At 39.6% G+C, this 17874-nt stretch overlaps 1 protein-coding gene across 1 annotated transcript in view; it reads right to left on the bottom strand.

Annotated features, from left to right (window-relative positions):
• LOC121941282 (glypican-5-like) overlaps nucleotides 1-17874 on the bottom strand; it is a 59310-nt gene that overhangs the window by 28548 nt on the left and 12888 nt on the right. The window contains exons 4-8 of the mRNA XM_042484040.1: nucleotides 17480-17662; nucleotides 15362-15543; nucleotides 15098-15157; nucleotides 14267-14389; nucleotides 1662-1782 (exon numbers count right to left, since the gene is read on the bottom strand). Of these exons, the coding sequence (XP_042339974.1) occupies nucleotides 1662-1782; nucleotides 14267-14389; nucleotides 15098-15157; nucleotides 15362-15543; nucleotides 17480-17662 (669 nt within the window). The remainder of the gene's footprint in view (nucleotides 1-1661; nucleotides 1783-14266; nucleotides 14390-15097; nucleotides 15158-15361; nucleotides 15544-17479; nucleotides 17663-17874) is intronic.

Raw genomic sequence — 17874 nt, 5'->3', positions numbered from 1 at the left:
GTTCCCATGTTAACGGCTAATTTGGAATATTGTCTTTTTCAGAATGAGGGCAAAAAAGTAAAAATGTTTTGCATGTAAATGTAGTTAGTATGTTTACTTGTCTGCCCTCCTGTTTGTCTATTAGCTTGTCTGACTGTTTTGAAAGTGCTCCAAACACAGCCACATGGTCCTTAGCACAAATAATGAATCATCATTATGGATAACCTTGATGTATCGTTTTATGAAATCATATTCCAATGATTTTATGAATCATTCATGCAAATTACATCACCGTATTACCATGCTGTTCCGAGCTTTCAAATTGCTGCATAAATCCAGCTTAATTGTTGAATTAATTCATTTATTATTGCATGTTATTATCTGCATCTGTTCAGACTGCTGACATTTAACTTTATTGGATTAAGCAGCAGTTCACACATGAGGTGATAACGAGTGATTGAGAGCCAGATGAGGATGAAGACACACCGCAAACACACATACAAACCAGACCCCTGCAGCTAGCTTTAGCAGCTGTGCATCACAACTACATCGCACTTCAGAGAAACACCAAGAGGCTGAACTCAGTATTTCAGTACAATAATAACCGCCAAAGATCAAACTAACAATAGCATCATTATTTAGGTTTGGATATGAATAATTCTGTTCATTAAGGGATGTTTAAAACATTCTTGCAGAATGCTAACCACTTTCATACATCATGGTGTCACAGCCAAGGTGACTACATAAGATTTTAGTGCTAATGTGTAAAAGCTATGAAATCACACAGAGATCTGTCTCTGACTTTATCTACCTCTAAATCAACACTTAGGTTCTTCAATATGCAATTTTACAAAAGAGGTTACTGCAGAGTCTGCACAGAGACGAATCAATGAATGATTTAGTTCACCAGCCCAATGCAAAGATATGTCACATCTTGCGTTATTGTTGAATGGTTAAAGACAAAGAGAAAAAACGATGACTTCAGCACGTGAGGGAAGAGCGTTATGTGAAATAAAAACTCAATACATCGCTGTCTATGCCACGCTGAAATGCCTATAAGATTATGATGTTTGTTACAAATTTCATGCTGATGCAAAGTTGACATTTTGGCCTGATGATGATGCTGCATAAAGAGAGAAATGCTCAAGTGTCTGAAATGGAAAATGTCTCTGGGGACAAATTTCATGACCATCTGCCCATTAGATTTCCTGACATTTCTGTCTGACAGTGGCGCTAAAGTAAAAGGTCAGAGGGCCCTACCAAAACAATGGGAGCTATCCTCTGGGGAACTATTTATAGCAAGGATATTATACACATAGAAAGGTATATATATATATATATATATATATATATGTACATATATATACACACACATACATACATACATAGGGGCACTAAAATTATCAAAAACATAATCTGGGAAACATGAACATATGGTTCAAGGTTATATCAAGATTGCTTGCTCTGGATCAAAGTGTTTGTGAAAGATTGAGCAGCGAATCAATTTTGCTCTCTGTAGGCCTTGTCGTTAGCATCACAAAAAGCTAAATATTACCCCATGAACATAAACTTCATTGAAAGCAAGAGAAATCACCACAAGGTGAGTTTTATACAGAAAATTGAGAGAATCAGCCTACATTTAGCTCACCCACCTTTTATTTTAAGTGAGCATGCGTGTGTACCTGTGTTAGCTGTTCCAGCCTCTGCTTCGCCCCCTTCAGGACAGGATCTGTATTACGGACGGTCATCTCTGGGTTTTCCTTCTGGCCTTTTAAACTGCTGCCAACCACACGACCTGCATAACTACAGAAAGACAGAACAAGAGAGAGACATAAAGTACTTTCTGTCCCAGTTCTGAATGTGTGTGTGTGTGTGTGTGTATGTATGTGTGTTGCTCTCCTGCCCCAGTTTTCCCACAGTCACTATACTAGTGGGTTCAGTCAGAGCCTAGTGATTCACTTCATGTGCAAGAACACACACGCACACATGCACGCACGCACGTGCGCACACACACGCACACACACACACACACACACACACACACACACACACACACACACACAGTAAAATAAGTTAACTCCTGGCAAATGAGACAAAGGAGCACAGACTTGTATTCAAGCTGCGGAGTCACTTGAGACATTCAGCTGTGGTGACATGAGTTCATCTTCTGGCACACTGATCTTAATCTTTATCACCTTGTTGAAGTCATGGAGATTTTCTATTAAGAACAGGTTTTTGAATGATTCATTCACCTCCATGAATAAAATGTCTCTTCAATTTTAAAAATTTTAACTATATTTGACTACTTATACTTCTTGACTTTTACTGAGTACAATTTCAAAGGCAGTCTTTTATATGGAGTTATGTGGTATTACAGGAGCTCTATGCGACATTCAGAGAGTGATATAGCAGCAAACAAGTATTTTCTAAGTAAATATATTGTGAGGTAATGGCATCCTGAGCACAAAATGAAGTCACACTACCTCTGTGTTGTAATCCAAACTTCTCTGTTCTTTGATGTGGTAGCTGCTTCAGTCGCACATGCATGTTAGTGCATTTGAGTCCTTGTGAGTTTATCCCACTGGCTGGCTAACTGCCGCTGCTATGCACTGTGCTCATACGGTGGCTATTGCTTAAAGTCATGGCGACTCACAATTCCCAACACAATTATCTCTGTCAGGACTGTTGTTGTTGTTAGTACTATTAGCACTGATGGTACTGTCATGAGTTTAGCCACCTTCACATTAAAAGCCATGTGCAGGCAGTCTCAGACTCTGAATCATGTGTATTGTACGTTTGTTACAGCTTCTCTTATTTTATTGTTGGATTTAAATGATGTAAATTTAATCTGATCTTTGTTACTAGATTCCAAGCACCCTCTATACAGTGTGCATATTTTGCTTCCACGGGTGCAGAAGTTTCACCTCCCAACAGGTGGCTCTAACTGCTATGTGAGATTGTTTATTACCTCCACCAAGGAGGTCATGTTTTCGATTCCTCTTGCTCGCTTTGAACAGCAGTTTTCTCTGTCGGTTGGTTGCTCGCTCACGAAAAAAATTTCCCCACCCTTTGGCAGCCCGAGTTTTTGGCCCAGGGGACTGGCTTCAGCATGGAGGTCACAGCTATTGCAAATTGACTGTTGTCTGTCTGTTGGCTTGTCTATTTTTTTCAGTAGGATCTTGGGAAACTACTGGCCCGATTTTCGTGAAACTGAGTGGAAGGGTGTAGCATGGACCAAGGAAGAACCCATTAAATCTGGAGCAGACTTGAATCACGGGGAAATACACAAATTATTTTTTACTTCGTTAACACTACCTGATAGGACTTTGGCCTTGGGGAAAGTCTGCGCTCCCCAAATGCCCTTCCGCATCTTTAAGCTATGAGCTTTGTAAAAAATGTTCTTCCAACTGCTTCTTCTGGATGGTTTACTCAACTTTACCTGCTCTATATAGCTATTTTTTTGGAATATCTGTGCACATATAAACCTAAACTCATTAAATGACAAATTTGGTAGATTTGCTGAATGTAGCAAATGAACACCATCTTCTAGTTTCATCCTTGACCATCTCGCATATTGATGTTTCTCTCTGTCGTGGGCTAAAAACAAGTATCACATCATTTTGTCTGTGTGGGGGGTTGCAGTGGGTGGATCAAAATCTAGATGAAATGAGAGAAAAGGCAAAAGAGAAGAAACAACAGTTCATGAGTCATAGTTTTCCAAGCCTCCAAGTTCCAAGCCAGCTTTGCTAGCTAATACAATCAGCCACCAACTCAGTAACCACCGAGTCCACACCCCCGAAAACACAAACACACTCTGGCTATGGCAACAAGGGGAAAGGGTTGTGGGAACCAGAGAGCAGACGCATGGTGGATGTCAGCCAAATAAAAAACCCGACTTGACTAATGCCAAGAGATGGTGTAGTGATGAAGACCCCTGCCTCTGGAGCCATGCTAACCCTGCTGGTCTGGAATCAGTTCCCACTAAAAACTTGCACCAAGTCTTTAATTAAGTTTATTGAATCTTTGCTTTATTCTCACACAGATGGTGCTTTCATGCATGCGCTTTTTCTGATAAAAGGTCATATCCTGGTTAACGTCTTATTCAAGTCAGAGTGTTCATGTCCTGAGGCCTGACTCCCAAAGCAACTTTGGCTTAGTCTCTTTGTGTTTTGGCTTCATGGAGCCTGACAGTAGCTATCCATTATAACAGGTCTCACAGAAGTGCTTATGAGCTGTCTCAGTAAGATAAGTTTTCCAATCCAGCTTTGAGCAAGTTCAAATTAAATCTGCAGCCAATGGCACACAACATCAACAGATCAAGAGCTGCATGTTTAATTTCAGAGAGAGTGAATACTACAAATCCTCGTGGGAAAATAAGGTCATTAGAGAGGCAAAAATAATATCATGGAGTGCGGAAAAAGTATACAGCACACAACTATAATGAATATAATCAATAGAGACTGAACTAAACAAGATAAATTAAACATTATACATCTGACACTTTCAACAAATCCAGTAGCCTGGAGTGGGTATGGGGAAAAAATAATTGCTACTAGCTTTGCTCTTATGTTACATGATGAGGTGCATTATTACAATTTCTGCTGCACGATGCAGTGACGATTACTGGAGAAAAACTGCACTGTAAATGATTAAACATAATGGCCATGGGAAAAAAGAAATCAATGAAGGTCTGTTTGACTGTAACACTGTGCACATAAGTGAGTGGGAGCTACTTTCAAGTGTGCAAACATGGATTTATGACACAGTGGGTTAACAGATGTCACGCAGGAATCAGCTACATAAGTTCTGATTTATAGTTCAGCGTCACATAGACCATGATCAGCCATATTCTGCTTTAATATATATTCTACAGTAACTGTGTTTACTGTCTTCCATTTACTTTATAATGGGACTCATAGTGGGAAGCTTCAGCTGGTTTCTTTACTCAAAAAGAAAATAATTACAATTTGAGGAGGCAATCTTCAGCTATGATGTAGTCTATATAGTGAAACTACAGCAGCTATGAAGGCTCTGTATGGGCAAATCATTACACTTGAGATATTCTGCTTGCCTAATACTCTGAAGTGCTAGACAAGCGTGCAATAGGCAACACTGAAGCAACCACTGATGGACATCCTGTGAAAGAATCACATATCTGAGCATCGTTGCTTTTCTATTTATTATTTGTGCATCACTGGTCCTGTAACACACGTGTAAGCTGGAGCAGTGAGTTCTTTTGTATTGTGTGGGCCATTGACATGTTTTTCTCAAATCATTTGATCACAACATGCTCCGGAGGAAGTTAACCACACTACACAAAAAGCCTTATGAACTCAAAAAGTCCGGGTTAAGATTAAGTTAGCTGGCTAACCCTCTAATGTTATGAGAGAGAGCAAAACTCATGGAACTCTTCTGAAGTGCTATATAAAAAAAAGGAACATTTCAAACAGCATCACCATGGAAACTGCTTGATTAGAGAGATGAACCAGTGGAGAGCAAATGAGCATACAGTGCATCCCTGCTAAATGTAAATAATGAATTGTGCTCTATTGTGTGTTTGGGATGAGACAGCGTGGCTGATAAAAACAGGATATGATGCCGCATGTACCAACATGCCCAAAACAGAGTGATTGAGTGTCCTAACAGGATATTAAGCTTGAACACGTGATGAAAGGTTCAGCAAACCCCCCACTAACTGATTAATAAAATCCAAGGCGATGGAAAGAACAGACTATGAGAGGAAAGAGGAGGGGGAAAATGACAGGGAAAGAGGAGGGTGAGGAGGGAGGATGAAAAAAAAGCTCAATTAAAAACCACAGACTGTGCCCCAAGGGGAAATCCCGAGATTCCTCAGACTCCAGCAAAGATTTTGGGGATCAGAGTCAACACCACACATCTAAAATCTGCTACATTCCCAAGACTGGTAACACCTCACACATAGTCATGTTTTCCTTTATGTTCATTAAAGCTAGAAATGTGTGTCTTAATTAGTAACAATAAAGCCACGAGTGACAGGCAATTGATTTGACCTTTATTTATACAAGGCTGGCTGAGCGTACGTGCCTTTTCACCACAACACCCACAACATTAACAGTTACACTGACAAATAACCTAACTGATATCAAAAGATACAAAGCAAACAAGATAATTAGCATAATCAATTAAAGCATCACAGGCAGGTATAAGCCCTTTATCACATGTGGCTTTGAAGTGAAAGGAGTGTATTAAGTGGCTTTGCAAATCTTTTCATAAAACCAGTGCAACAACAATGCAGCAGTCAGTCCTTCCAGAGCCTTAAAAGATACACACAAGATGGCAATTTTCCAAGAAGACATTTGTAGATAAGTAATCACCAAGGGTTATTGTGGCTCACAGTAAAGAAAGACCAACCGACCTAATCATGAAAAATGCAGTGGTGGGTATTGTAATTATCTCCAGTAATGAATCCAAGAGCTTAATGGTACACAGAGTGTAAGGACCCGAAGGAAGATTTCTATAGATTATATCCCCATGTTCAGGAACTGAGGGGGAAAACAACTTCAACAATACTTTTTTTTACAACTTGGGGAAACTAACTGACAGAAACTATGCTTTTTTGGTGACTAACACAATTTTTAGACATTTAAATGTTCATTTCTCATGGTGACAGATACTAAGGTTTTGATATTTTGTGTCCTTTGCAATATTAAAACCAGTCACAGCGGAGATGTTCAAATTACTTTCATATGAGCTTACCTGTATATCTCTAGATACTGAGTACAGCGTAAATATTGTAATTTGCATTAAGTACCTTTATGGGTAATTCACATCTTGCAGTCATTTGAAAAGGAGTTGTAATTTCTCTGTAGTTACTTAAGCAGAATCAGGAAGACAGTATAATAGTGTATCATCTGCATTAAGATGTATTTGACAATTAAGCACAGATGAAATGTCATTTATATAACTAGTGAACTGCACTGGGGTTAAATTCACACTATTCAGACTGGACTATCCAAACCTTCGCACACTGACACCAATGACATTAATAGCTCCAAAACTATTTCCGGGCATCCATATTGACTCTTTACGAGGACAATTTTTGTAAAAGTAAAAGAATAATCCACTGTATTAAAAGTTTTTGATGAAACTATCATATACAGGACTCCTATTGTCGAAATAATTTGCAACTAAAATACCATCTGAGGTGGGGCTATGACTCTAAAAAGTAAACTAATGTGGAGTGCTCCAAGAGGAATGCCTTCATCTGTTACTGATTAGCAATTCCAGGATGTGTTACAGGTAGGACAACGAAATATTTATTAGGGTCACTGCAATCTCTAACACAAATGGAGAAGGACCACATGAGCCAGTTTCCAAGACTATGACTGTGAAATATGTAAGATCAATTGTTAATGGGCTCTGCTTTGTAATAACTGGCATGATAGGACGGAGAAGAAAGGATTCATGCTGTTTGTTCACCCATCAGCTGTCTAACATCTACAGCCTAGCAGTTAAAAGCTGAAAAAGGAGCAGGGATCCAGAGTTGGGTATGGGCTATTATTTATTTGCAGGATGAGACACTCTTCCAGCTGCAGCTGTACATCTGTTGAAAGCTGAACCGATATCATTCTCACTTAATGCTTTACTGCCATCAGATTTACTGAGGCTAGAGGTGAGGAGGTGGTGCCTTTATTTATCTTGGCTTGGCTGCCTTTTAGCATTGGTAAGTTCAGTTAAAATGAAAGAGTTCAAGCAGAATGAGCGATTTGGCAGAATTTTAGTGAGAGTCAGTGCCCTTGATTGGACTCACAGACATCAGATCTTTTGCCTCTTTCATCAATTTGGTATCTTTCTGTACACAGATATGACTAATGCAGGGCTGAGTACTCTGTGCAGAGCTTACAGAAGCTACAGAAGATAATTTCTCTCCAATTACCTGTTATTACCATTTGGCAAAGGTACAAATCAATGTCAGTTTCAGTCATAAATCACAACTTGTGAATTGTGCTTTGTGTTCAAGTGGAGAAGAAGATATCCAACAGCAGCTACTCATCTAAAGCATGTTCTCACACCCCATATTTCTGCTGTCCTGCTGAATGTATTGGAAACTGTCATTGCTGTGAATGAGCTGTTGGCCAGATTACAGACTGTCTGGATTCTCTGTCTGTTTGATGTGATGATAATATTGCAGAAAGTGTGTGGCAGACGACACAGAGAGTGACACTTAATAAGATCTGGAGGAGCGACAGACATAAATCACCAGCACCCTAATGACAAAGCTGCATGGCTGTTACCCTCGGTTGCTACAGGGTTGTTAATGGTAACGTTTAAAGCGACTGTGGCATGCACAAAAATGTGCACGCACACACGTGCACTCACACAAACACGGTGAAAATGAAATTACCTGAGATAGGGATCTGATCCGAGGGAGGTGTGTAATTATAAGAGTCACAACCTCAATTGTAAATCTAGCTGCATTCCTGTGGAGTCATTTACATGGCTCTGTCACACACACACACACACACACACACACTTGTACACACAAGAAATGCACATTATACTGACACCTGAGGCTTGTACCTGTACCTCTTGTACAAAACATGCAAGCGATATGCTGTGGTTTGGATAGCTTTGGAAAAATTGCACTTAGTCTCACTTTCCCTATCACATTCCTTCTCACAGCCAGACAATTCTTTCTCTAACTTTTAACAGCATTTCCATGATTCTGTTAGGTATCAACGGCTAATGTAAAACATATTTCAATCCATTGAAAGAACAGACACATAAAATACATTAAAATATCGGGTGTGGCAGGTCTTCAGAGGGGGTAGCAGAGTTAATGTCTTACTACTTAAAATGGTGATAAGATGCTTCCCTCTTCTGGAGAAAAACAGCTGTTACAGCTCTAACTGGCCACATTAAGAGTACAGTTTAGTCTGTGGAAATAGCTGTAAAACACTTATATTTATAATGTTTAGCTGTCACTGTTTATGTAATATTTCAGCAGTTATGCAACACCAATTCATCATCATATTCTCACAGCGTCATAGTTGCACTATCTTGTTGTAACGACAGTCAATCGAGAGTTCAAAGACATAATCAGCACTTTGCTGAATATCACACACTCCTGATTTCATTTGTACCAGTTGACAGCCCTTACTGAGGGTGAAATGGCTGAGAAAGGATGGACAGGAAGCTGCATAGTGAAGCTGTTACTTTAAATGTCACTGTATGATCTAAATTTATTTTTATATTTTGCAGAAAGTATATAACGACCAACAGTTATTTTGAGACCTCTTGTGTCTATTATATGATGGGAAAGCAAACATAAAGGTAAAGATGGTAATGTCTCAATGATGCGCTTATTGTTCGAGTGTGGATTATATTCAGTCTAGTTTCCACCAAGCAGTCCGGTTCAGCTGAGTTCAGTTTGGTACACATTAGAATGGTTATTTTTGTTTCCATTGTGAGAAGTTGTGGATGGTACCAACAGAATCGCTCCTTACCAACCCCATTTTTCATCACCCCTTTGTTGTGGTACCTAACACACTGATCTGGTACTAACAGACTGAGCTAGAAACACTGCAGTCCGTTAACTGGTCAGTAGAGAATGGTTACTCACGTTCAAGGCTTAATTGTCCCTGGTTTTGAAGCTTATGCAACCACCGTCCATACCGTGGCAAGTTTTTCATAAATGAGTAAACTATAGCTACAAAATGAAAGAATGTTTTCCTGCCTCTGCATCTTGACTAGTCAACTGCTATACATTGAGAAAAAATAGTTTAATTCTGGGTGCCAACAGCCAATGGCAACTTTGAGACTGAACGTTTTCTTACATATTACTTAATGCTTAAGATGAGCACTTCACCCCTGTTCTTGTTTGACAAGGAGTTGATACACAAACCTGCTATTTCTTCATATCCTACGAGAAAGAGTCTCACTTCAGGCTGTTCTTTTTTTGTTATGAAAATGTTGGCATGCAGCCGCGTTCTGTGGACGATAAACCAGGTGCAGACTTCACTCTGTATCAGCGGTGATGGGGAAATACAGCAAGAGCTGGAGGGAGCAGGGAGTAAAAACAACTTTTAAGAATACTGTCTGCAGTGGAAATGCACATTGTTAAGGGTTACTTTTGGTTCTAAGAATACAGTTTTTGATGGAAATGCAGTGTGAGTATTGCACTGTATATGGCTTACTACAACTCACTGATGTCCAATTGAATTTGCACCAAAAGTACCGGTATGAGATTATTTCTATATAGGAATTTCTAAAAAAAAAAAAAAAGTTTGCTCTATTGCTAACAAAATAAAAACATTGTACAAGCAGCATGGTGTAATTTTATCGTTCTGACCGACAGTAATCTCACTCTGTGCTCTGCTCGGTGCGTACTTGAGTGTCCCATCTGTGTAGGTGGATATGGTAGATTGGTCAGGAGCAATTGGAAGGCAGTCTGCTGCCAACTGCATCCTGCCATTGCCTCAGTGTATATTCAGCCTTGGACCTGCAGTTTGGGTTGGCAGCTAATACCAGTGTTTACTCATGGGTCTCCAAATTGTTGGAGTCGTTCAAGGTTATTCACAGGAAGTTGTGCTCTGAGACTTTGACTTAAAGTTGTTGATAAGTGTTGTAATATTACTTGTTTTCTAATGAAAAAGTAAAAGGTATTTAGGTTTTTTTAATCTTAATTTTTTTATTTGTTTTGCCATAAATGCATTATTTTTTTATATAAATATTTGAATTTAAACCATATTTAACCAGGTAAATCCTGTTGCGATCAGTTATCTCTTTTTAGGGAGACCTTGCCAAGTCAGCAGCATAGGAAAAAGTTACAAACAGCGATAACCATAACAACAACAACAACAACAAAAAAAAATAGAATACATGAAGAGATATGAAAAACACCTTTGCACAATGACAAGTACTAACTGATTCATTCACCCTTGTGTTTCTTTTTTCTTACACCCCATACCACACTCCGATAGCAATTACTACAAGAATTGAAAGGAAATGACTGCCTCACCAACACTATTGGTGGTATGCTGATACCTTCTGCCTCTAAAACAGGGGGTCAAATAATCTTCACCGTCATGCTCTCTCATATCTGTATGAGAGAGGAGAGAGCTCATAATATGCCCTCCTCTCCTTTATCATGCACTCTCAGACTTTCTCAACATTCTGTGCGTTTTGCCGCCTATCTCTCTTTTTCTCACATGCACACATTCTCACCAACACAGACGTTGTAAGTGAAGTGGGTCAGAGGGCGGAGGAGATGAATGGAGGCCTGAATAGAAGGATGGAGAGATGAATGGATGGCTGAATTAATGAATGAATGGGTGGATGGATAGATGCAAGAGAGAAGAAGATGTAAAGAGGTCAGAGAGGCACAGACTGGCTGAACTCCAACATGGGCCGAGTGTCACATCTCTCCTGTTCCTCTAAATAAAACCCAAAACACGATTCAACACAAGTCTGGGGAGGATTTTGAATGTTTTACTTACAGTATTGTTTCTGTTTAGGACCATCACCTTACTCACCTACAGACAAAATTACACAGGAAGTAGGTACTTCTGTTTTGGGCTACAGTGGACGTTGCTAAAATGGCTGAGTGTAGATACAGAAGAAAATTAAAAAGACATAATAACAGGACCTGTGTTGAGAGATATGGCTTTAATGTTGGAAGAAAGATGAGGATGGGTGGAATGCTTGCATACTCCTGCAAAACATCTGTGTTGGGGAAAAAAAAAAAAATGAAACAGAAATTTGATTTCTGTTTCAGTTTGGATTCGATGAAGATGGTAATGTAGCTAATATGCACTTGCTCACATTATAGACATTATAGCATTAGCATCAAATTTAGAGTCTGATTTGTTCAGGTATTGTGTAGTTCAGTGGTGTAATTTAAAAAAGTAATAATACTTGTATTTTGTTCTTTAAAGGATGAAGCTGAAAAAATACCTTGTTTTTCGTCAAGTGTAATGTATACTCCATTTTAAAGTGGTGCACATGTTAACAAGAAATAAACTTCAGAATTCTTAAAATTCTGACTTTTCTTTTTCATTAATAGCATTTACTTTACTTATTTACACACTTTTACTTTCAATACTTCAATATATTCAAAACATAATATTAGATACTTTAAAACTTTTACCCGAGTAATATTCGAATAGGTGACTTTAACTTCTCTCAAAGTCATTTTCTGGTAAGATATCTATACTTTTACTTAAATATATTTTTCATCCACCACTAGTGTAGTGTAACTTTAGCCCCTTGGACATTCTCTGTCTGAATTAGTTTTTGTTCGATGAAGTGGATATGGGCACTGATTTAGAGAAAACTTAATTAGAAAACTAATTTAAAACTAATTTTTAAAAAAAGTGACAACAGAACACGGCATATAATCTGTAGCAGACCCCGTGTGCATAGCTGTCAAGCAGAATGTGCAGATTTTACATATTCCCACACCACACTTTCATATCACACTGGTGAGAAACAGCATTAAAGACTCCAGTTTTCTGTGTGGCACAGTTTATTGATACCTTTTGATGCCTGAAATGCTTGAAACATTTTATATTAAATGCTGATATTTTCTGCTGTCACATCAGCCACACATTCAGATGTTTATTTATCTATTAAACTAGAATGGCTGTGACATTATCGAGGGTGTACTCTGCATTTCTTAGACCTAAAATACATACATTAGTGTAAAACTTGAAATATATAACTGTAATGAGTGTTTTTTATATACAATGAAATATTTTATTTCTAAATAGATCCTTTTGAAATAAACAATATGGTTAAAGGGGGTCCTGCTCTATTTCTCTTAAAATATCATCAGAGGCAAAGAAATGGCAGAACCATCAAATGCAAGCTTTACTGACCTTCACTGAAGAACTAATAGTGACAAAGAGTGTGTGTGTGTGTGTGTGTGTGTGTGTATGTGTGCGTGTGTGTTTGTGTAGGATGCCCTTGCAAGACTACATGGTCTGTTTCATATGGCTGACAGACCATTAATGGAAAACCATCTCCATCACAGACACTGAGCAACTGATGCTGTGTGTGTGTGTGTGTGTGTGTGTGTGTGTGTGTGTGTGTGTGTGTGTGTGTGTGCGTGCGTGTGCGCATGATAAGACTGTGTGCAGTGAGAGGTCAGAGGAGCATAAATATTCCATATTTTGTGTGTACTGTAAGGTTCGGTAGGGTTGGGATGTGCGTTAGCTGGTAGGCGTGTATGAATGTATGTGTTGGAGTGCGTTTGTGTGCACGCCTTTGGATGTGTGTGTGTTGGTGCATGCGTGTGTGCCCATTTGTCTTGTTACCAGTTTAAGCTGCCAATGTAATCACCATGAGAAAGAGTCTGGAAACGAACTCTCTAACCTTCACAACCCTGTCACCCCCACCCTGGCAACTAATAAGAGCTGCGTGCACACACACACACACACATGCACTAATACCCTCAAATGCTGCACTTTTGTCTCCTTTTTTAAATTTAAATATAATTTTGAATAGAAATTAGACACAGTCGTGGGTGACTGCCCAAGTGAAGAAGTCATTTCTGGTTTTTAATGCTAAAAGTTTCATAAAATTGTAGAAAATACAAACCCACCAGAGGAAGGTGAGCATCTCAACAACAACTCAGGAGATTTCACTTTGATGTCAGGCTTACCTAAAGTAACGAAAACACGATTTACACCAGCCAAGAGCAGTTCAGTGGACATAAAATCCAAGGTGGCACTAAACAACTGTCTCACACACCTACTGGATTGTCACTTTACAGAGTTGTGACTGGAAGCTGCAGCACACTAGGACAAATATACCCCCTACTGTACATCAATACTGCAAAAATATACTGTAGTTTCTAGGCAGGTGGCAGTACAAAGAGCAATTCTGAATACTGTAGCAGCAATATAGTGACTGACAGACAAATTAACTAAGCACCAACCTGGATTTTACATGGCCTCCTGAGTACTGCACATGCAGGCCTGGAATTCCATCCTGAGCCTGAGCCAGGTCTGAAGCTGGCCCAAAGTCCGCAGCCAACATTTTCTCTCTCTGCATGTACTTCAATTGCTTTTTTTTTTTTTTGCTTTAACTTTGTATTCCAGCATTTTGGATCTAGATCAAACAACTAAATATCACATTCTCTCCAATGTGGTTGCATTGTCAACACTTATTCAATATAGAATTGTATGAGCATTAAATGATAGAAGTGGGCGTGTCACTGAGCCAGGACCACATTATATCAGAGCTACTGTTCTTCATTGTTTGTGTTTGGTCATTGTTATAAAGTAAATCATGTAATCCAACACACCTCTCTACAACGTCTTGGCCACTCCAGCATGTGTGCTGCTCAACCTCCATCTCGCTTTCACAAAGCATCTCTGGCAGCTCTGAGAAGAACCACTGGTACCGCTGGATCGAGCCCTCAAACTCCCTAAAAAAGAGGGGGAGAGGGAGAGAGAGAGAGAGGGAGAGAGAGTTGTACACGGTTGAATGCTTGGGTCCTTGTTGTTAAGATAGGGACAGACGTACCATATGTTTGTATTTGTTTCAATTTAGACTTGTCATGTCCAATTCCGTGTGAATTCCCTTCTGATAGACTCTGGTAGGTTACTGAAAGCAGCACGGGGAAGAGAAACAAGCTCACAGCACTTTTGGTAATGACTGCATAATGAAAATCTGATATGAAGCTTTTCATTTAATGAGCTGTCTGGTCTGAGGTTTTATTTTCTCAAAGTTCCACCTTTAGGCAATATCTTTTAGGAGGAATGACACATAAAATAATAAAGGTACTGTATCACCTACATACAACTAAAGATACAGAGAATTAAAAGTTCACTGACAACAGCTGTGTTGCACTTTAATAGCTGAATGTTTGCATTGAATTATTCTAACAGACTTTTGAATTATTGTAAAATATGCATCTTAAGTCCAGGGGAAATGTTTCCTTATGTGGTTTCTTTTTACACTGGCTCTTCTTCAAGGGCTATTGAATGGACATAATGGAGCAAATGACTTAAATGACTGAAGGCAAAAAACACAAACCAATATTAACAGGCGATTTCTGTCATTTAACTTTGTGATTATGGATAAAAATACCTTTTGTAATAATTCAAAGTGCAAGTGATGCAGAGGAATTTACCTGGACAGTTTTTTCAGGCTGCGACTCTTGTCTCCTCTGGAGCCTTTCAGAAAGAATGACCTGGTAGGACACACAAACACACACAACCACACATAAAAATGAATTGATTTTCTCTTGCTATGACTGAAGGTCAGATGTAAAGAGATCCTCCTCTATGTCTCTTCCCAAATTTAATTCACCCTCTGTGGTTCAATTCTAGCATTCCCAGAGATATTCTGACCTCTGACAAGAACTCATACATTTCATCAGAGATGTGTAACTCACCTCCGGGTTTGCGGCTGCAGACGTTGATGAACAGCCGGACCCACCGAGGGAGGCGATGTCACATTTGACCTCTCTGAGGTTACTGGTGTAGTCGGGCTCACAGAGGCTGTAATATGCGAGGTAGTGGGATTTTCAGTTGGCGTCATGGGACCAGCTGCCTGGGGTCCACACACCTTCTCCACCTGAGGAGGGGACAGTTTGCAGGGTAGTGTTTTGGCTGCTTTTCAGAGGTACGCTAAGTGATGTCCATGGAGTATCTCACATCAGATGAGCTCAAGGACACCCACCGATCATGTCATAAATGTGTTCTTTTGAAGATTTTTTAAATTGGATGTTATTTGACATTTGTACAAAAGTGGATATTGTTACATTTTTTGTACACGATTAATGATCCTGAGCATTGTTGATGTTCCAATGAGGTAATGTTTTTGGTGCGGTTTGCTTGATTTTCATGAGACTTGGTGAAAGTAGAATGGGCCAAAGATTAACCCATTCAATTTTGGGACAGGTCCAATTCACTGGGCAGTTCCCAGAATTATTTTTTTTTACTTTTGTTAGCATTGCAAGATGGGGCATATGGCATTGGGAGGATGAACGCCTTACATCTGAAAATCCTGTAGATGGTTATAAAAAAATTCAGTACTGACAAAACATTGTAGAAATACAATGACTCCATACTCTGGGGTACCAGTTATCCTCTGGAGTGGCCTCTGCTCAAACTTCATACAGATAGAAGTTACCATGAAGTTCCCATTTGACATAATTCATATAGCTTTGGAAATATATTCAGACATATCCTGTGGTTGTGCTTTCAGATTTGCATATCATAGACGACTGGAGTATTGGCCTTAGCGGAGGTCGGCACTCTCGGAGGGCCCTTCTAGTTTTTCAGTATGTTCAGTTGAATTTGAATTATTACATGGAGAGGCAGAAATTGGTTGTTTGTATCCATGTATTACAAAATGTATCAATGTATCCATGTATCAATTAGTTATTTTACAACTGACTCAGGTTGCTGAGAGCTGTTCATAGCGGTTAGTATATCGGTTATTGTGATGGTGATTGTGATGTTAGTGTGTTTATTTTTCTCTAAAAGATAAACATAAAATGTATATATATTTTTTCATATTAGCTAAGCCCCACAATCTCCCCATGCAAACCTTGCAAACTGCTGGTGTATCCCCGGTTGGATATTACCCAAGTAAAAAATTTACCTCAAAATACATCATGGTGGAGCGTAACACGACACATTATAGTGGCTGGTAAAATGAGTTTTCTCAGCAGTATTCATACTTGTTTAAAGAAATTACTGCTGTGTTAAATTCATGATGCAATCCTCTATTAGGTGCTGCAAATGCCGCACATACACACTGTCAAAGGGTGAGGGGTTAGCCTTTAGTGACGTTTCTAATGAATAAGAAGCTTGATCAAATATTCAATTAAGTGGTATTTTCGCATTAGCCACAATTAGCAGTGTGATTATGCTTGTGTATGTTTGTTTACCTCTCAGGAATCTACTCTACTAAGTCCACAATGTTCTCTCAAAATTGGATGGCTACTCTATTTCCTCCTCCAACAGTGTGTGCATGCATGCATGTGTTTGTGTGTAGTCTGTTTGTCCAGAGATTAGCCACAGAAACTTTCTCATCACTCAGAACCAAGCTGCATTCTGGGTATCGGTTGTCCCGCCAACCACAGTCTTTGTCTGGCACTGGATCTGTATTCACACTCACATACACACACAGACACACACACAGACTGGGGGGAACCCCAGATTCTCTGAAGAATGAGGCTGTTTTTAGCCCATCTAGGTACAAGGCTTTTGTGAGGAGATCCAACTGCCAGGCTGAAAGAAAACCCACGGCCTCACTCTGTGTCCAAAATTCAAATGACTTTATTATTGGGACATATGAGTACGGATCGTTAAGCAATCTGTTACTGATCCCGTTTTTGGAATTGCACTTTGCAGGGGCACATTTTAGGGGCACAATTACTTTAGTATTCAAACCTCTTTCAGCGGACTGGCATCAATATCCAGAATCCCAAATGTATCTCATGCAACAATTTAGAGCAAGTAGCCACTTTTCCCCCCTACATCTGAGCATCCCTTCTGCTTACTGTGGCTGTGATGCGTGGCCCGTGCAGCTGAGCGTGCAGTATGGCATCATTCACATGATTTCGGACGGCTAACAGAGCTAGCTCCATGCTGTTGTGGTTGCTGCTGGTAGCTAAGGCGGCAGCTAACCGCTGGAGCAACACCACCAATCTCCCCCAGGGGGCGCCAAGCTCTGATACACCCACCTAGAACAGAGAGAGTGGACAAGAAAAGAGGAGGATGGGAAGAGTGGATTCAGAAACAGGAGAAGGAGAAGAAAGAGGGTGCAGAGGTGACAAAAGGGGAAAGAAGACAGGGAGACAGAGAACAGGGACATGTTTCACATTACATTTCATATGTTTTTTGAAAAGACAGTAAATTGAGTAAGTGTGCTGCCACATATATCATATTTCAAAAT

The sequence above is a fragment of the Plectropomus leopardus genome, chromosome 3, assembly GCF_008729295.1.
Source record: "Plectropomus leopardus isolate mb chromosome 3, YSFRI_Pleo_2.0, whole genome shotgun sequence".
NCBI lineage: Eukaryota > Metazoa > Chordata > Actinopteri > Perciformes > Serranidae > Plectropomus > Plectropomus leopardus.
This window is presented reverse-complemented; position numbering and strand designations above follow the sequence as displayed.